Source organism: Cherax quadricarinatus, chromosome 6, assembly GCF_038502225.1.
Source record: "Cherax quadricarinatus isolate ZL_2023a chromosome 6, ASM3850222v1, whole genome shotgun sequence".
Lineage (NCBI taxonomy): Eukaryota > Metazoa > Arthropoda > Malacostraca > Decapoda > Parastacidae > Cherax > Cherax quadricarinatus.
This window is the reverse complement of record NC_091297.1, coordinates 33,861,181-33,882,585: the sequence shown is the minus strand read 5'-3', so window position 1 is coordinate 33,882,585 and position 21,405 is coordinate 33,861,181. Positions and strand designations below refer to the sequence as shown.

Here is a 21,405-nt window from a genome sequence, read left to right as displayed (position 1 = left end):
TTTGTGATGATGGGGGTGGGGTCAGAATGCCCATAAGGGACAGCTGTTGGGGTGAGGTTTGTGATATGGGGGTTGGTGGCAGAGGGAACAGTGAGTGGGTTGTAGTATAGGTTGCTCAGTTGCGTTGGGAATGTCGCAGTTGGAGTCTTTTGGTGGGAGATTCTGTGGGGTGTGTTTGCCCTTCCTCCTGTGTCTGGGTCCTGCTCATCTTTGTCATTGCCTCTCGTTCCTCCTTGCGTCTCTGTACCCTCTCTTTCAGTGTAGTCCTTTCTTCTTGTGTTCTGTCGCGGTCGAGGTATACTCTCTGGTACCCCTGTTTGTCCCTCAGTCTTGCTTTCTCTTGCAGAATCCTGGTTCGAACTGATTCTTCCTTGAAAATTACTTTGACAGGCCGTATCCTTCCACTCGAAAACCACCCAATTCTCTGAAAATTTGTCACCTGGGTCATATCGCCCTCACCTATTGTTTTCATGATGCCTTCAATCATTTTTTTCTCCTCCTGTTTTATTTCTTCGAAGTTGTCCCCCTTGGCTTCTTGGAGCCCGTACACAAAAACTGACCTCGCCCTTTCCTCCTCCCACTGAGTCTCCATCTGCTTCCTCTGAGGCATTTTATTTCCTTCCATTGACATGTTCTTGCCTTCAGTCCCTGTCATATCTGAAACTTCTATTCTCAGTGAACTGTCTTTCATGACTAGCTGTCCCTTGCTACTGCAGTTGGCTGATAGGGCCTTCGCGTATGGCATGTCTCCGTTGTTGCTTACTGTCCCCTTGTCTGCACCTGACATTGAATTTCCTGATGTCACATCTGAATTGTCATTTGTCTCTCTAATCTGTTTCAGGCTTTGCAGTTTCTCTTCTAAGCACTGTATCCTAGCTTCTGCTGCTAAGACCTGTACTTCCCACTTCCTGCACTCTTCAGCTATCCGCTCCTCCATTTTCTTACCAAGCTCTACCATCTTCCTTCCCCACTCTTCCTCCCTTTTTTGGAGCTCTAACTCCCAGTCTTTCCTCGCTGGTTCGTCCACCAAATCTCTGGTTTTCCGTCCTCTAGGGCCACCTTTTTTTTTTTTTTTTTTTTTTTTTTTTTACCACAGACAGAAGGCTAGAGGAGGGAGAGGGTGAGAGGGGGAGAGAGAAAGGGTAGAAAGAGGGAGAGAGAGGAGAGAGTATGGGGGTGAGGGATAAAGCCAAGGGGGAGAGAGAAATGTGAGGGGGGAGAGAAAGGGTAGAGAGAGGGAGAAATAGAGGGAGAGAGAGAGAGAGAGAGAGAGAGAGAGAGAGAGAGAGAGAGAGAGAGAGAGAGAGAGAGAGAGAGAGAAAGGGAGAAAGGAGGTGAGGGAAAAGGCTATGAGAGAGAGAAATGCGAGGGAGGGGTAGAAATATAGAAAAAGGGAGATGGAGAGAGAAGCCTATAGAGAGAGAGGAGGGTGAGGGATAGGGTTATGGGAGAGAGAGAGAGAGAGAGAGAGAGAGAGAGAGAGAGAGAGAGAGAGAGAGTCGGGGGAGGGGGAGGGAAAAAGGCTATGAGAGAGAGAAAGAGAGAGTAGGGGGAAGGGGAGGGAAAAAGGCTATGAGAGAGAGAAACGCGAGGAAGGGGGAGAGAGAAAGATAGGAGGGAGGAGGGAGTGAAAGCAAGAGCGGGGGAGGGGAAAGGTCTGTGGGGGAGGGAAAGGTGTGTGTGTGTGTGTGTGTGTGTGTGTGTGTGTGTGTGTATTCTTACCTATTTGTTCCTACCTATTTGTGGTTACAGGGGTCGATTCATATCTCCTGGACTCGTCTGTTCACTTTGTGTGTGTGTGAACCTGATGATCATATCTGGTTGGTTTACAAGACAAACTGCACTGTTTACATTATTCGATGAATGGTGCAGTGAAGGGATTTAAGTTTGAGTGGCAAATATGAACGATACTCCAGCTCAAATACACAAAAGCTTGTTTCAACTGCACTATATTGTCACAGTACAGAAGTTAAACACAAAAGAGATCTATTATAACTCTATTACGCCTGAAACTGAAATAATATTACATATTACATCACAAAATGAAAGTATGTAAGCTATATAACAAGACAAATTCACAAAATATAACACTATGGAGAGACTCAAGAGCTTGAGCTCGGCTGATCGTCCAGACGAGCTATGAATACATAATGCCGTATCATATTCAAGTGGAGGGTTATACATAGCCTGAGAAATGGATCAAAAGCCGATAACGAGCAACGAGCCACCCTAACTGAAGAGTACAGGATTCCTTAACAGTTTGTGTTGGGTAACTGGATAATTAACAACTTCAAGACATGTCATTTCTACTGCACTTCGCTCACCAGCAACTGTGTCAAGCTAGGTGCTGGTTCGATAAAGTTCCTGATGGGGGAGGGGGAGCGTAGCCTGACAAAATGGCCCTGCAGGACAGTATTGAGAAGCGACTTTAGAGTGAAGCACTGGGGGTGTACAGACGACAGCATGAGCAACACAGAGTGAAGCACTGGGGGTGTACAGACGACAGCATGAGTAACACAGCGAAGCACTAGGGGTGTACAGACGACAGCATGAGTAGCACAGAGTGAAGCACTGAGGTTATAAAGATTTCAGCATGAACAACACAGACTGAAGCACTGGGGGTGTACAGACGACAACATGAGCATCACAGAGCGAAGCACTGGTGTTGTACAGACGACAGCATGAGCAACACAGTGAAGCACTGAGGTTGTAAAGACGACAGTATGAGCAACTTACGTGCAGTGTAGATCTGCAGGAGGTGGACGAACACTCTCAGGCCCGTGCCTGCTGGTGTGTGCGCGAAGATTACCGGCAAGTACTCCTGTGGACGGCAGAAGAACAAAGTAGAGATCTTGAGAAAGCTGAGTTAAGATCCCTCTAAAGTTGACTCTAAATATACGTTCTAGCGATAAATGTGCTGAAGGCGACTAGTGCTATGACGAGTGTTGTGAAGATGTGACAGGTGTTGTGAAGATGTGACGGGTGTTGTGAAGATGTGACAGGTGTTGTGAAGATGTGACGAGTGTTGTGAAGATGTGACAGGTGTTGTGAAGACGTGACGGGTGTTGTGAAGATGTGACAGGTGTTGTGAAGATGTGACGGTGTTGTGAAGATGTGACGGTGTTGTGAAGATGTGACGGTGTTGGGAAGATGTGACGGTGTTGTGAAGATGTGACGGTGTTGTGAAAATGTGACGGTGTTGTGCAGATGTGACAGGTGTTGGGAAGATGTAACAGTGTTGTGAAGATGTGACGGTGTTGTGAAGATGTGACGGTGTTGTGAAGATGTGACGGTGTTGTGCATATGTGACAGGTGTTGGGAAGATGTGACGGTGTTGTGAAGATGTGACGGTGTTGTGAAGTTGTGAAGATTTGACGGTGTTGTGAAGATGTGACGGTGTTGTGAAAATGTGACGGTGTTGTGAAGATGTGACGGTGTTGTGAAGATGTGATGGTGTTGTGAAGATGTGACGGTGTTGTGAATGTGTGACGGTGTTGTGAAGATGTGACGGTGTTGTGAATGTGTGACTGGTGTTGTGAAGATGTGACAGGTGTTGGGAAGATGTGACGGTGTTGTGAAGATGTGACGGTGTTGTGAAGATGTGACGGGTGTTGTGAAGATGTGACAGGTGTTGGGAAGATGTTACGGTGTTGTGAAGATGTGACGGTGTTATGAAGATGTGACGGTGTTGTGAATATGTGACGGTGTTGTGAAGATGTGACGGTATTGTGAAGATGTGACGGTGTTGTGAAGATGTGACGGTGTTGTGAATGTGTGACGGTGTTGTGAAGATGTGACGGTGTTGTGAATGTGTGACTGGTGTTTTGAAGATGTGACAGGTGTTGGGAAGATGTGACGGTGTTGTGAAGATGTTACAGAAGATGTTGGGAAGATGTGACGGTGTTGTGAAGATGTGACGGTGTTGTGCATAGATGGGAAGATGTACGGTGTTGTGAAGATGTGACGGTGTTGTGAAGTTGTGAAGATTTGACGGTGTTGTGAAGAAGAAAATGTGACGGTGTTGTGAAGATGTGACGGGTGTGAAGATGTGATGGTGTTGTGAAGATGTGACAGATGTTACGGTGTTGTTGTTGTGAAAGATGCTGTACGGTGTTGTGAAGATGTGACGGGTGTTGTGAAGATGTGAGGGTGTTGTGAAGATGTGACGGTGTTGTGAAGATGTGACGGTGTTGTGAAGATGTGACGGTGTTGTGAATGTGTGACGGTGTTGTGAAGATGTGACGGTGTTGTGAATGTGTGACTGGTGTTGTGAAGATGTGACAGGTGTTGGGAAGATGTGACGGTGTTGTGAAGATGTGACGGTGTTGTGAAGATGTTACGGTGTTGTGAAGATGTGACGGTGTTGTGAAGATGTGACGGTGTTGTGAATGTGTGACTGGTGCTGTGCTACATTCTTGTACCTATTTACTACATTCTTCTTATTCATTGCATTCTTATCCCTATCAATTATATTCTTTTACCTGTCCACTGCATTCATGTACCCATTCACGGCATTCTTGTGTCTACCGCATTTGGGTTCCTATCCACTGCACTCTTGTACCTTTCTATCATATTCGGCTCCCCATCCACTGCATTCTTGTATTTATTCTGTGCATTTTTGTACTTACTGCATTCGGGTCCCTATCCGCTACAATGTTGTCACATTCTGCTACATTGTTGTTCCTATCCACTGCATTCCTGTCCCTGTCTACTACATTCTTGTCCCTTTCTACTATATTCTTGTCCCTGTCCACTACCTTCTTATCCATGTCTACTACATTCTTGTCACTACCCACTGCATTCTTATCTCTGTCTGCTACATTTTTGTCCCTATGCGCTGCATTTCTATTTCTATCCACTGTATTGCTGTCCCTATTCACTTCATTCTTGCCTTGATCCTCTGCATTCTTGTCCCTATTCATTTGCATTCTTGTCCCTATAATCTGTATTCTTGTACCTCTCTATTACATTTTGGTCCCTATCCTCTCTATTCTTGTATCTATCCGCTACATTCTTGTTCCTACCCACTACTATAATCATAGAGATAAACAACATGAGAATGACAGCAACACACGTACTTACCCTGTCCAGAAAGCTGCTGTTCTCCCCGGCAATGATAAAGTGAAGGAAGAGGCAAATGAAATTCGTGATAGACTTTGGACCACACAAAACCGTCGACAACTCTGCGCGATCCGCAGTCAGTCGGAACATTTCCACAATACCTTGCTTACGTAGCTCACTCTGCAACGGAAATTGAAATAGAGACATAATGACGAACGATGGCTACAAATTGGGTAAACCGAGGTTTAGAAAGGATAGCAATAGTAACACAAAAGTCGGCACTTATGCACTGACAAAAAGAATGACAACAAATCGGGTAAATTCGGATTTAGGAAGGATGGTTGAAACTACAAGGTTGGTAAAAGAGTTGCAGTGAGAGTAAGAAACTGCCCATTAGAATCATTGAAGTGAATGTTTTGAGTACTTTTAAAATTAGATTAGAAAAATATGAGTGTGTATACTTGGGTGTAAGTTAAGATATGCCTAGCATGTGCCGGTAGATGACCAACACACCTGTGCAACACCTGGGTATCAACAAAGATACCCAGGTGTTGCACATAGTGTCTTAGTCATCAACTTGTCGGAATTATACCATTGATCTAATGCAGGATAGACAGGGAGGCCTAATGCAGTACTCCTCAATGTGTATTTGAATCTCTCTAATGCATGTTTCGACCACCAAATCTTCAGCAAGAGTTTAATCTCACAAATTATCTACAAATTGAATTTTAAAATCTGGACGATAGTTCAGGTCAAAGATGGACAGAAAATATTAAATTTTCATTTCCTGATTGTAGGTTAGTTTAACGTGTGCAGAACGTCAAGGAGAAGAACGACTTTAAATACTTCATTTCCTATTATAAGGCGACACTCAGAGTGCCTACTAATGTTTGTTGGAACACAGAGTGGATTTTTGTCCCAGTGCAAGCTTTGTCTTCAACGTGTATCATTGTCTTCATTAGTGTTGTCGCTGAATTGACGTTAATTGTAGTTTATTATGCGATGTTAGTGCAACCTGAAATTGACGTGTTACATACATGGAGGGGTGTCGGGGGTCAACGACCTCTCTGCCCGGTCCGTGACCAGGTCTCGTCATGTCATGTTCTACCTAAGCTTGTCGAATATTACGTGATGTCATTATTAGTTATGTAATGTTATCGTATACTGTGATGTGTTATTAAAGGCTCTTTGGTATTATGTCCCGTTTGATGTTATTACATTCTTTTTTGTCATAAATTGTTACATTGCGTTATTGTGCATTGCATTGTGGTATTATGTTATGTATGGTGTCATTACGTAATGTGTGTTTTTAGTTTACTTGGGGATACACGTCAGCTGATTCATGATTTAAACATTCTCTCCAATATTAAACCGGAGTTCCAGCAAGCGAAACTGGTTAGCCATGAAGTGCTTGGTCTTCCTGTTGTGGTTTATAGGGCCACTGACAGCTTATACCGTATCATCTTGCTATGCTTTATAGGGTTACTGACAACCTACGTTGTATCTTCTCATTGTGGTTTATAGGGCCATTGATAACTTATGCTGTATCTTGTTCTTGTAGTGGTGAAACATCTACAATAAAGATATCCAGATGCTGCACATGTGTCTAATTTTCATCTTGTCGGAATTGCATACCATTCATGTACAACCTGTCAGACACTGCAACATCAGGGAATCTTGGTTCAGAGGACGTCTCCACAACCTTCTTCACTACCACTAACCCGTCCCTCGGGTATGACCTATTTTCACTGGAAAATCCCGCCTACCAGTGACAATGTCTTCGTCTGCTACCTATCCCTTACCACCTGACGCTAGTATATAAGCGCCAGCCTTCTTGCCTCTGCTCCAGATTCTTCACGACTACGGTGCTCAACCAACTCCAAGACTGAGGGACTGATTACCTCATCTTGTATATACTTCTACTGTCTTCCAATTACGTCCTTGAATTTGTATTGATAAAGCCACTGGATGGCCAAACGTCTACAATAAAGAAACCCTGATGTTGCACATGTCTAATTTTCATCTTGTATCTTTTTATTGTGGTTTATAGAGCCACTTGTTCTTGTAGTGGCTTATAGAGCTACTGGCAGCTTATACTGTATCTTCTTATTGTAGTTCATAGAGCCACTAACAGCTTATATCGTATCTCTTTGTGGTTTATAGTCACTGATAGCTGATGCCGTATTATCTTCATGCTGTGGTTTATAGGGCCAATGGCAGCTTACACCACATCCAGCACAATGTAGTGCTCGGTGCTCGTCGTCTGACACCTGGAATTCTGCCTTTTCTGTTATATATAAGACTGTCTGCAGCATACATACATTATGAAAAAATTTGTGAAACTTTCATATATTTTCATAAACATTCGTGGATATGGCAATGTCTTCGTGTCATGTAGCAATCCCCTCTGGCACATGGTATTTGGTGGTCCTTGTTTAGCTATAAATTATAGGTCTTCCTGACAAAAAAAATAAAATAAAGTGCACGAAATCACAGCTGTGATTTCGTGCACTTGTTCTATATTCTGCTAATAGAACACCTCCCGGGGGAAAGAAATTGTATTTCGTACAGTCATAGCTGCAATTTTGTGTATGGATTGTGGTGCTGGTTCAAGTTATTGTGTCGTAGTAACTGTTGTTGCAACTTTTGTGGGAATTGTTGCTGTGTGCAACTGTTGTATTGACTGTTGTGATAACTTTTGCGGTGAGGAGTTGTTGTGGGAATTGTTGCAGTAACTGTTGTAGTAACTGTTGTAGTAACTGTTGTGCGGAGGAGCTGTTGTGATAATTCTTGCTGTAATTGTTGTAGTGGCTGTTGATGTGATTAACTTTTTCTTGGCGAGTAACTGTTGTTAGTAATTGTTTTAGTAACTGTTGCAGGGAGTAAATGTCGCAGTAATTGTTGTAGTAACTTTTGCAGTAACTCTTGTATTAAAAATTGTAGAGAGTTTCAGTTAGAAACTGTCGCAGTTCGTAGCTAGTAACTACTGTGGTGAATAACTGTCGTAGTAACTATTATTGAATATTGTGGTAACTGTTGTGATGAGTAACTTTTATAGTAACTTATTTTGAATAACTATTGCTAATTGTTATAGTAACTACTTTAGTAATTTTTGCAATTAGTAACCGCTGAAGTGAATAACTGCTAGAGTAACTGTATGCTGCAAAGTACTGTAGTAACTCTGTAATGTAGCAAGTAACTATGTCGTAGTGAGTAGCTGTTGTTGAACAACTTTTGTAGTAATTGTAAGCCTATCCATGCACTTTTCAACAGTGGCATCTCTAGTTTATCTGAGCCATGAAGCCACCGGTGACAATGCCTTTCCTCTAATTACTGTCCCGAACTGTCTTTTTTTCGCCATCTCAACCACATTTTCATTCGCATGCCTTACCCACAGCCTAGGTTCAGCTGCCTCTCACTCCCTCTTGCTAAGCAACCTATGAAAGAAAGCTGAAAAAAGAATATCCTTTCATCCCACCGCTGCCGCCAAGTGTTGGTATATGTTTAATGGCCAGGGAGGCTGATTAACACCTATCTGGCGCGGTGTAAATAGCAGAAGACCGATGGGCTGGGAAGCTACATTCTCCTAGTCGTCTTTCTTAAGTCACGCATATTCAGGTCTTGGCAGCCACTGGTCAAGCCAGTACCCATGTAAACATAAAGAGAGAGAGAGCCATACGCCCCGGTTGTAGGCTGTAGGTGAGGCAAGTGGTGCTCACAGCTACAAGGGAATACGTTAGAAGTCAGAGACTGCTGAAATAACCCACTTGAACCGTATGAAATTTGTTGACAACGACCAAGAATAGGTCGACACAGAGGACGAGCTTGGGTCTGAGTAATGAGACAACCGATGTTCATGAAAGCCCTTCCATTTCCTCTTCTCATGAAGTGACAGACACCAGTTAACTTATTCAACATTCTTACACTCCTCGTCTCAGATTAGGAGTATCGCTGTGTGAGTTAGACCCTATTCCTGAGATTTCTGACCTGATGAATATGTAAATTGTTTGCGAGCTTAGCTGGCTGTCATTTCTCATACGCTCTAAAAATAAATGTAACATTTGTACATTTCAGAATCAGTGAGAAAAACCACCATGAGCAGTCACGTGTCCGTGATTCCACCTGTACCATATCTTGCGTTAAATATCTTCGAAATTATGGTTTGTTTAATAAGCCCATATATGTCATACTCTAGTGGTAATATCTGAACTTATGCCTTTGTAAGTAATGTATACTCGTATATGTTTAAAAATTACAAAGTGCAGTTGCTACAGTACTTTACAAGAGTGACTGTAACTGAGCAAGAAACTCGGGCAGTGTTCTCTGCCGCCAGTCTGCGCGATGAGCCAGCTTACGAGGATAGAGGGAGGGAGAAGAAACAAACCTTGTGTATAGAAAAACTAAATCACCCGCTCCCTCTCTCCCCAGCAAGCTGCTACATCAACCATGGAGCAAGAGGAACTCAACAGAAGTACATATTTGATTTATTTTCTAACGTTTCTGCAGCATATTTTTTTCAGTGTTTTTGACGATGTAGTGTGCATTGATTGAGTACCCCCATGTTTAATTAAAAAAAGGAACATTAATGCTAGTCTGTGATGACACAAGCCAGATAACCGAGTGAATGTTAAAAGTACCTGTGCAGCTTTGCAAACCTCCCACCACAACCACCTTAACATTGCCATTGCCTCCCCCCCTCCCCCACGGTCACTCACCTCACCTACAGCCCATGACTAAGTCTATTAAGTACAGTTACACGTAGGTGCAGTTAAGCAAATTTAGGTGATTACATTTATCATGCATAGTAACATGTGTAAATTTGGAAGTCAAAGTGACATTTCCTTTGGGGACACAATTTGAAATCTGTCAGATAACAACTAAGTGATTCAACTGTGTGAAAATCAGTTACAACAAAAAAAGGCACAAGAGGAATAACTAGAGCTGATTTATTTACATGAACATTAAATGTCAGCAGTACACTTTGAAATCACTCTCCTCCCAAACACATATGCAACAGTTAGGTATCTTTATTATGAAACGTTTCGCCTACACAGTAGGCTTCTTCACAAGTACAGAAAAGTTGATAGAAGCAGAAGATACTAGTAATCAGTCCATCACCCTGTCGGCCTCCATAGTTGTAACAGGATGGAGCTTTTTATACATAGGCCACTAGGAGAGGTAAGAATCAGATGTTGAGAGGTGTCCCTCTCAAATCCAGTCCCTCTCACATGTCGAAGTTGATTGCAGGTCTGTACCTTTGTGTTGCAGTGTCTGACAGATTGAACATTAAAATGGTATAAAATACCGACAGGTTGTTAGGTAAGACACATATGCAACAGTTAGGTATCTTTATTATGAAACGTTTCGCCTACACAGTAGGCTTCTTCAGTCAAGTACAGAAAAGTTGATAGAAGCAGAAGATACTTGAAGACGATGTAATCAGTCCATCACCCTTAAAGTTTTGAGGTGGTCAGTCCCTCAGTCTGGAGAAGAGCATTGTTCCATAGTATGAAACAATATGGAGAAGAAGTGACAGGATGGAGCTTTTTATAGCGCCAAGAGGTGAGACGTAGGCCACTAGGAGAGGTAAGAACTCAGATGTTGAGAGGTCAGGTCCCTCTCAAATCCAGTCCCTCTCACTAGTGGAAGTTGTCGAAGTTGATTGCAGGTCTGTACCAAGATACCCTTGTGTTGCAGTGTCTGACAGATTGAACATTAAAATGGTATAAAATACCGACAGGTTGTTAGGTAAGACACATATGCAACAGTTAGGTATCTTTATTATGAAACGTTTCGCCTACACAGTAGGCTTCTTCAGTCAAGTACAGAAAAGTTGATAGAAGCAGAAGATACTTGAAGACGATGTAATCAGTCCATCACCCTTAAAGTTTTGAGGTGGTCAGTCCCTCAGTCTGGAGAAGAGCATTGTACTTGACTGAAGAAGCCTACTGTGTAGGCGAAACGTTTCATAATAAAGATACCTAACTGTTGCATATGTGTCTTACCTAACAACCTGTCGGTATTTTATACCATTTTAATGTTCAATCTGTCAGACACTGCAACACAAGGGTATCTTGGTACAGACCTGCAATCAACTTCGACAACTTCCACTAGTGAGAGGGACTGGATTTGAGAGGGACCTGACCTCTCAACATCTGAGTTCTTACCTCTCCTAGTGGCCTACGTCTCACCTCTTGGCGCTATAGAAAGCTCCATCCTGTCACTTCTTCTCCATATTGTTTCATACTATGGAACAATGCTCTTCTCCAGACTGAGGGACTGACCACCTCAAAACTTTAAGGGTGATGGACTGATTACATCGTCTTCAAGTATCTTCTGCTTCTATCAACTTTTCTGTACTTGACTGAAGAAGCCTACTGTGTAGGCGAAACGTTTCATAATAAAGATACCTAACTGTTGCATATGTGTCTTACCTAACAACCTGTCGGTATTTTATACCATTTTAATGTTCAATCTGTCAGACACTGCAACACAAGGGTATCTTGGTACAGACCTGCAATCAACTTCGACAACTTCCACTAGTGAGAGGGACTGGATTTGAGAGGGACCTGACCTCTCAACATCTGAGTTCTTACCTCTCCTAGTGGCCTACGTCTCACCTCTTGGCGCTATAAAAAGCTCCATCCTGTCACTTCTTCTCCATATTGTTTCATACTATGGAACAATGCTCTTCTCCAGACTGAGGGACTGACCACCTCAAAACTTTAAGGGTGATGGACTGATTACATCGTCTTCAAGTATCTTCTGCTTCTATCAACTTTTCTGTACTTGACTGAAGAAGCCTACTGTGTAGGCGAAACGTTTCATAATAAAGATACCTAACTGTTGCATATGTGTCTTACCTAACAACCTGTCGGTATTTTATACCATTTTAATGTTCAATCTGTCAGACACTGCAACACAAGGGTATCTTGGTACAGACCTGCAATCAACTTCGACAACTTCCACTAGTGAGAGGGACTGGATTTGAGAGGGACCTGACCTCTCAACATCTGAGTTCTTACCTCTCCTAGTGGCCTACGTCTCACCTCTTGGCGCTATAAAAAGCTCCATCCTGTCACTTCTTCTCCATATTGTTTCATACTATGGAACAATGCTCTTCTCCAGACTGAGGGACTGACCACCTCAAAACTTTAAGGGTGATGGACTGATTACATCGTCTTCAAGTATCTTCTGCTTCTATCAACTTTTCTGTACTTGACTGAAGAAGCCTACTGTGTAGGCGAAACGTTTCATAATAAAGATACCTAACTGTTGCATATGTGTCTTACCTAACAACCTGTCGGTATTTTATACCATTTTAATGTTCAATCTGTCAGACACTGCAACACAAGGGTATCTTGGTACAGACCTGCAATCAACTTCGACAACTTCCACTAGTGAGAGGGACTGGATTTGAGAGGGACCTGACCTCTCAACATCTGAGTTCTTACCTCTCCTAGTGGCCTACGTCTCACCTCTTGGCGCTATAAAAAGCTCCATCCTGTCTCTTCTTCTCCATATTGTTTCATACTATGGAACAATGCTCTTCTTCAGACTGAGGGACTGACCACCTCAAAACTTTAAGGGTGATGGACTGATTACATCGTCTTCAAGTATCTTCTGCTTCTATCAACTTTTCTGTACTTGACTGAAGAAGCCTACTGTGTAGGCGAAACGTTTCATAATAAAGATACCTAACTGTTGCATATGTGTCTTACCTAACAACCTGTCGGTATTTTATACCATTTTAATGTTCACTCTCCTCCCTTACTATAGTATCATTCATTATATACCTTTTAGATCTCTTCCTGAACTGGTTCATGTTAAGACAGACTGGCCTTGGTATGATGAAACTCGTATACAATACCGACAAGTTGATGAGTATTTGGAAATTAGCATCTTCTGAAATTTGTGTGAAATTGGCAAATTTGCCAATTTTTGACCACTTTATTGGATACTTGAAATCGGTAAATAGGTGGTTTCTTGTACGCATTCGATAGAAAAATGGAGCTCTAGCGAAACAGATATGATTTTTGTCGACTAATACACTGAAATTGGCCGAAAATAGGGCTCAAAGTGGGCGAAATTGTCGATGCGCAAACATCGCCGAGACTGTTAACTTCGCGAGAGCATAATTCCGTAAGTTTTCCATCAAATTTCATACTTTTGGTGTTATTATGATCGGGAAAAGACTCTCTATCATCTCATAAGAAATAATTTTTTTTTCCGAAAAATTTTCGTCCCTGAGAACGAGTTTAGGAGAGGGGCTCTTGACCCCGAAACGGTTAATAATGTACACCAAAAATGAAAGAAATTGGATGATTAATAACGTAGTTCACTTCTCAGCCATTAGCCGCCCCTTATATTTTTGTGTAGTTTTTGTGGTTGTGTTCTCATTTTTTGGTCTCATTTGATGGAGTGGAGGACATATTACAGAGATAGATGTGATTTTCATTGGTTTCATGATGAAAAGTATCTTGAAATTTAGCTCAAATTGGCAGAAGTGTTTGATTTTTGCCGATGTTCAAGGGTAAACAAATGACGTCACCGTCCAATACATGTCCAACTGGCCTGTGTAATATGCAGTCATGAATGGGTTGACATTATTTATACAATAATTACAATAATACATTAGTCTGCCTCACCTAGATTATGCAGCTCATAAATTCATTAGAAAGCTTTCAGCATAGAATAACTAAATTAATACATATCATTAGAAATCTTCCTTATGAAGAAAGATTGAAGACCCTTAAATTACATTCACTTGTTAGAGGAAGAATGAAGGGAGACATGATCGAAGTGTATAAGTGGAAGATGGGTATCAATAAAGGGGATATAAATAAGGTCTTGAGTATATCCCTCCAAGAGAGAACCCGCAGTAATGGATTCAAATTAGACAAGTTTAGATTTAGAAAGGATACAGGAAAGTATTGGTTTGGAAATAGGGTAGTTGACGAGTGGAACAGTCTGCCTAGTAGAGTTATCGAGGCTAAAATCTTGGGTAGTTTCAAATTTTGGTTGGATGAATACATGAGTGAAAGGGGTTGGATTTGAGTGGGACTTGTACATGGGTAAATAGAATTATCAAAGCTTGTTCCTTGGGTAGAATTGAAAACTGAGTTGGGCAAATATTCTGTTAGTGAGATGGATTGTGAAGGACTTGCTTAGTACGGGCCAACAGGCCTGCTGCAGTGCTCCTCCTTTCTTATGTTATGTTCTTATGAAACATGTGCAACAGCTGGGTATCTTTATCTGTATTTGACTGAAGAAGCCTGCCATGAAGGAGAAACGTTTCAATGAACAGTAAAGATACCCAACTGTTGCACATATCTTACTCATGGCCTTGACATATTCAGGCAATCCGTTTCACTCCTTGATAACTGCATAATAAAAAGTGTTTGAGGCCTGACCACCTACTGTAGGTACCACAAAAACTGACCATACTGGTTTTGGTTCCTAACCTTTATAAACTCTGCGGCAAGATATTCTTGACACTGCTTGTGAGCAATTTTAAATACATGATTCATCTTCAGTCGCTTAACTCTGTCTTCACCATTAAGCATATCCAGTTGTTGTAGTTCATCCTGACATACATGCTCTCTTGGACCCAGGACCACCATGAATATCACCATTTTATTCTGGGTGATTTGTAGTCCGTCTTTATTTTATTTTTTTTTTGTTAGAGCAGAGTACCATGAAGAACATGACGGTGTATAAGAGCTAGACACAGGGTCATGTGAGCTTCAGTAAGTAGACACTGTGCCTGTCTACAGTGGAATTTTAACCTGGCATTCGCTTTTTTTTACTACACTGTTCACTTTCAATTCTCCTGACATACTTGGATCAAAGGGAATTCCCAGATATTTCACTGGAAATACTAAAGTAATGGGTTCCCCATTACTTCAGTAATGGCTTTTGTTTTCCCGAGGTATAGCGATAGTTTATTGTCTACTAACCGTTTGCCGCAGGACTAGTTCCTGTGATAATACATTAGCTATGTCTTGGTCTTTACCTGAGACTAGCACACAACGGCTTACACTTGACACTGATGGCCATATCATTCACATAACATAAAAATAGTAAGGGATCCAGAATACAACCATCGGGAACCACACATGCTGTCGGCAGGGGTTCTGATTCTGTATTACTGATCTTGACAATTTGTTTCCTGTAGCTCAGGTAGGACTTAAACCAGTCTACAGAACTTGTGTCGATAGCTTGTAGTATCTTTCGTAATATATTATGGTTAAATGTATTGAATGTCTTTTGCAAGTCTAGGGTCGCTATGCCTATGAGATTCCCTAACGACATTTGAGTTCTCTGGTGGTCCATCAGATTAATAAGGAAGGTGTCGGTCGAGTAAGAACTCCTAAAACCTGATCGATCTGTGGAGAATGTTTTTGTCATTAAGATACTTAACTACTTGACGAAATACTGTTCTTTTTCTAGAATCTTGAACATTACGCTGAGTATACTAACAGGCCTATAATTGCTGAAGTCAAACCTACTGTTTATCTGACTCACGAAATGGTAATGACACGATTGCAAACAAACCATACCACGGGCGGGATTTGAACCCGCGGTCAGAGAGTCTCAAAACTCCAGACCGTCGCATTAGCCACTGGACCAGCTAGCCACAATAAGATTCGTCCAACTAGGTATCTTATTGTGGTTAGCTGGTCCAGTGGCTAATGCGACGGTCTGGAATTTTGAGACTCTGATCGCGGGTTCAAATGCCGCCCGTGGTATGGTTTACTGTTTATCTTGAAGTTGAGAGTGATTCTGGCCTTCTTGACCTCCTCTGGCACGGTATTGATGGTGATGGAGAAATTTACGTGCGCAATGGGAACTTTGAGTTCAGAAGCATCATCTTATAGGAATTTGACTGGGATGTTATGGGGTCTGGTGCCCTTAGTTGGGTTTAACTTAGATATTTTCGCATAAAGTTAAGATACATCTAATGATTGGAAACTCTTTGGGGTGACGCCTTTATTACTGTAGTAAGTTTTAAACTTAATGAGGTATGTATTGAAGGTACATGATGCAACTTGCAGGTTACTTACTATTGTTGATGCAACACTTGTGTAGAATGAATTGAAACAATTTGCCACTTTAGTCGTTTGATGGCAAACCTCGTTATCAACATTTAGCTCGATGTTAGATCTATCTACGGGTTAGGGATTGTACCCCAGCCCTTTTAGTTATTGCCAGAGCTTCTGGGATTGGTCCTAAAGTCTTTGATATTTGAGCAGTAGTGATGTGCTTTTGCGTCTTTTATTAACCTCTGCACTCTGTTCCTTACCTTATAAAATTCATAAACCGGTGCCAATATCTCTCTCTTTATCTCTCCCTGCTCACATGGATACTGGCTCTATCTTCAGCTATCAAGATCTATACATAGGTAAACAGAGGACTGAGACTATAAGAATATAGCTTTACAATCCATCAGTCTATTTCTGCATACACCCTGTCTAACAAGCGTTACCCAACCAAACACATCATTCAACACATAGTTGAAGTGAGTAGTTGTACTGTTATAATGTGTGCCTGTTGTAGTAACTGTTGAAGTGAGAAACTGTTGTAGTGAGTAACAGTGTATGTTGCAGTGAGCGTGAGTGTCAGTGACTAAGTGTGTGTGTTGCAGTGACTGTGTGTATTGCAGTGACTAAGTGTGTGTGTGTGTGTTGCAGTGACTAAGTGTGTGTGTTGCAGTGACTGTGTGCATTGCAGTGACTAAGTGTGTGTGTTGCAGTGACTAAGTGTGTGTGTTGCAGTGACTGTGTGCATTGCAGTGACTAAGTGTGTGTGTTGCAGTGAATAAGTGCGTGTGTTGCAGTGACTGTGTGCATTGCAGTGACTAAGTGTGTGTGTTGCAGTGACTAAGTGTGTGCATTGCAGTGACTAAGTGCGTGTGTTGCAGTGACTAAGTGTTTGTTGTAGTAACTGCTATGGTAAATAATTGTTGAAATAAGTAACTTATAACGCGACGGGCTGGAGTTTTGAGACTCTATGACCGCGGGTTCAATCCCGGCCGGGGGTATGGTTTATAATGAGTATTTGTTGTTCTCCTAACTGTTGTGGTGAGTAACTCTCTCTCTCTCTCTCTCTCTCTCTCTCTCTCTCTCTCTCTCTCTCTCTCTCTCTCTCTCTCTCTCTCTCTCTCTGTAACTTTACCTCAATATCATTGATGAAGGGAGCCAGGAGACTGATGGGTCCATGTTTATGATGGATGTATGTAGCTGGCGCAATGGCAGCCACAACCTTGACCTGCAGGAGTAAACAACAGTCAGATAGGTCAGTGGAATGATGTGTAGTGAGGGATTATCCAGCAGGTACATCATATAAATCTTCGAAAGAGTACTAAGAAGCAAGATTGCAAACTACTTGGAGTCCCGACAATTGTACAATCCAGGGCAACATGGCTTTAGAGAAGGTCGCTCCTGCCTCTTGCAACTACTGGACCACTATGATATGTTCCTGGATGCACTGGAAGACAAACGGAATGTAGATGCAGTATACACAGATTTTGTAAAATCTTCGACGAATGCGATCATGGAGTAATAGCTCACAAAATGCTTGCTAAAGGGATAACTGGCAAATTAAGCAGATGGATCTTTAACTCTCTAACCAATCGAATACAAAAAGTAGTGGTGAATAGAGTTAAATCGGAAGCTGCCATAGTGGAAAGCTCTGTCTCACAAGGCACAATACTCACCCCCATCCTGTTCCTCATCCTCAGATCAGACACAGACAGAGATGTAAACCGTAGTACCGTGTCATTATCTGCAAACGATACTAGGATCTGCATGAGAGTGTCATCCATTGAGGACACGGTAAATCTCCAAGAAGATAAACCAAGTTTTCCAATGGGCTACGGAAAAGAATATAATGTTCAATGAAGACAAATTCCAACTACTCTGTTATAAGAAACTGGAGGAAATATCAGAGGAAAAGTAAAGGACCTGGGAGTAGTAATGTCTGAGAATCTCTCCTTCAAGGATCACAACAGTAACAATATCACCTCGGCGAGGAAAATGATAGGATGGATAACGAGAACGTTCAAAACAAGAGATGCCAAGCCAATCTTGACCATTTTTTAAATTACTTATTCTCTCTAGGCTGGAATACTACTGTACATTAACATCTCCATATAAGACAGATGAAATGTAAAGAGAACTTTTACTGCACATATAAATTCTGTCAAACACCTCTGTCAAACACCTTAACTACTGGGAACGCTTGGAAGCACTTGACTTGTACTCATTGGAGCGCAGACGAGAGAGATATGTTATAATCTTCACCTGGAAAATCCTAGAGGGACTGGTCCCCAATCCACACACAGAAATCGCTCCCTACGAAAGCAAAAGATTGGGCAGGCGGTGCAAAATACCCCAAGTGAAAAGTAGAGGCGCCGTTAGTAGAAAATGCAATTAAAGTGTCCGGAGCCCAAGACTGTTCAACAGCCTTCCACCATGCGTAAAGGGAATTACCAACAGACCCCTGGCAACCTTCAAGAGGGAGCTGGACAGATAACTAAAGTCAGTGCCGGATCAGCCGGGCTGTGTAGTGAGTGTAGTGAGAGAGTGTAGTGTAGGAGTGTAGTGTAGGAGTGTAGTGTGGGAGTGTAGTGTGGGAGTGTAGTGTAGGAGTGTAGTGTGGGAGTGTAGTGTAGGAGTGTAGTGTGGGAGTGCAGTGTGGGAGTGTAGTGTGGGAGTGTAGTGTGGGAGTGTAGTGTGGGAGTGTAGTGTGGGAGTGTAGTGTGGGAGTGTAGTGTGGGAGTGTAGTGGGAGTGTAGTGTGGGAGTGTAGTGTGGGAGTGTAGTGTGGGAGTGTAGTGTGGGAGTGTAGTGTGGGAGTGTAGTGAGTGTAGTGAGGGAGTGTAGTGTAGGAGTGTAGTGAGGGAGTGTAGTGTAGGAGTGTAGTGAGGGAGTGTAGTGTGGGAGTGTAGTGAGTGTAGTGAGGGAGTGTAGTGTAGAAGTGTAGTGAGGGAGTGTAGTGTGGGTGTGTAGTGAGGGAGTGTAGTGTGAGAGTGTAGTGAGGGAGTGTAGTGAGGGAGTGTATTGAGGGAGTGTAGTGTGGGAGTATAGTGAGGGAGTGTAGTGTGGGAGTGTAGTGTAGGAGTGTAGTGAGGGAGTGTAGTGAGTGAGTGTAGTGATGGAGTGTATTGAGGGAGTGTAGTGTGGGAGTGTAGTGAGGGAGTGTAGTGTGTTTAGTGAGTGTAGTGAGGGAGTGTCGTGAGTAGTGAGGGAGTGTATTGAGGGAGTGTAGTGTGGGAATGTAGTGTGGGAGTGTAGTGAGTGTAGTGAGGGAGTGTAGTGAGGGGGTGTAGTGTGGGAGTGTAGTGAGGGAGTGTAGTGAGTGTTTTGAGGGAGTGTAGTGTGTGTAGCGAGTGTAGTGAGGGAGTGTCGTGAGTGTAGTGAGGGAGTGTAGTGAGGGAGTGTCGTGAGTGCAGTGAGGGAGTGTCGTGAGTGTAGTGAGGGAGTGTAGTGAGGGAGTGTAGTGAGGGAGTGTAGTAAGGGAGTGTAGTGAATGTAGCGAGGGAGTGTAGTGAGTGTAGTAAGGCAGTGTAGTGAGTGTAGAGAGGGAGTGTAGAGAGGGAGTGTAGTGAGTGTAGTGAGGGAGTGTAGTGACTGTTGAGAGGAATGTAGTGAATGAAGTGAGTGTAGTGAGCGTAGTGAGGAAATGTAGTGAGGAATGTAGTAAGTGCAGTGAGTGTAGTGAGTTTAGTGAGGAAGTGTAGTGAGTTTAGTGAGGAAGTGTAGTGAGTTTAGTGAGGAAGTGTAGTGAGTTTAGTGAGGAAGTGTAGTGAGTTTAGTGAGTGAGTGTAGTGAGTTTAGTGAGGAAGTGTAGTGAGTTTAGTGAGTAAATGTAGTGAGTTTAGTGAGTGAGTGTAGTGAGTTTAGTGAGGAATGTAGTAAGTGCAGTGAGTGTAGTGAGTTTAGTGAGGAAGTGTAGTGAGTTTAGTGAGGAAGTGTAGTGAGTTTAGTGAGTGAGTGTAGTGAGTTTAGTGAGGAAGTGTAGTGAGTTTAGTGAGTAAATGTAGTGAGTTTAGCGAGGAAGTGTAGTGAGTTTAGTGAGGAAGTGTAGTGAGTTTAGTGAGGGAGTGTAATGAGTTTAGTGAGGAATGTAGTAAGTGCAGTGAGTGTAGTGAGTTTAGTGAGGAAGTGTAGTGAGTTTATTGAAGAAGTGTAGTTAGTTTAGTGAGGAATTGTAGTGAATTTAGTGAGGAAGTGTAGTGAGTTTAGTGAGGAAGTGTAATGAGTTTAGTGAGTGAGTGTAGTGAGTTTAGTGAGGAAGTGTAGTGAGTTTAGTGAGGAAGTGTAGTGAGTTTAGTGAGTGAGTGTAGTGAGTTTAGCGATGTAGTGGGTTTAGTGAGGAAGTGTAGTGAGTTTAGTGAGGGAGTGTAGTGAGTTTAGTGAGGGAACGTAGTGAGTTTAGTGAGTGAGTGTAGTGAGTTTAGCGAAGTAGTGGGTTTAGTGAAGAAGTGTGAGTTTAGTGAGGGAGTGTAGTGAGTTTAGTGAGGGAACGTAGTGAGTGTAGTAAGTGTAGTCAGGAAGTGTGTAAGTGTAGTGAGAGTGGAATAAGAGAGGGAGTGAGTGTAATGAGAGAATAGTGAGTGAGTAAAGTGGTATCCGGTACAGTACACGAATATGGTACCCGGTACACTACACGAATATGGTACCCGGTACAATACACGAATATGGTACCCGGTATACTACACGAATATGGTACCCGATACACTATACAAATATGGTACCCGGTAGACAGATTACAGATGTGACTCTCTTCCTGTAAGTAATATATGGACGAGTGAGTCTGGCCCTGACCTTGGTGGCTCCTACCTGTGGCCTCCCCAAGACGTGACCTACATATTAAATCACTTGAGCTGGACCACTACAAGCCTTGTATAATGTAGCCACGGTGTGATGACAAAGATTATGCTTATCAGGGAAAGTTGAGACTTATATATAACTATGTGCCATTAATAATGCATAATATCTTAGTACGGTTTGCTAGCACATATAACTCAGTTATTATCCGGAGGGTAGTTATGACGGGGTTACGTGGGTTACTGAGGGTATTAGATTCCTTTCACTTTCCGTCCTTACACTAGACAGCCACTAACTTTCCGTCCTAAACACTAGACAGCTTCTAGCTCTCCTCCGAACACTAGTCAAACACTAACTTGACTCTGAAACCAAAACAACAACAATAAACAACTTTATTTCTATAAAGTGGAGTTGGGAGCATAATTGACACTGGAGTAAGTGACATGTGTCAACTTATTTACAGAAACTCCCTCGTTAGGCAGAGTATTTCTGGCAGCTATAACTTTAACTAA

General features: G+C 42.4%; 1 protein-coding gene across 2 annotated transcripts in view; it reads right to left on the bottom strand.

Annotated features, from left to right (window-relative positions):
- Window positions 1–21,405, bottom strand: part of LOC128694346 (lipase 3-like) — a 78,499-nt gene that overhangs the window by 7,744 nt on the left and 49,350 nt on the right. For both annotated transcript variants that reach the window (XR_011391411.1, XM_070081273.1), the window contains exons 6-8: window positions 17,239–17,331; window positions 5,083–5,241; window positions 2,737–2,821 (exon numbers count right to left, since the gene is read on the bottom strand). Coding sequence is in view for 1 of the 2 variants with exons in the window: in XM_070081273.1 (XP_069937374.1) it covers window positions 2,737–2,821; window positions 5,083–5,241; window positions 17,239–17,331 (337 nt within the window). In the remaining variant the exon portion in view is untranslated. The remainder of the gene's footprint in view (window positions 1–2,736; window positions 2,822–5,082; window positions 5,242–17,238; window positions 17,332–21,405) is intronic.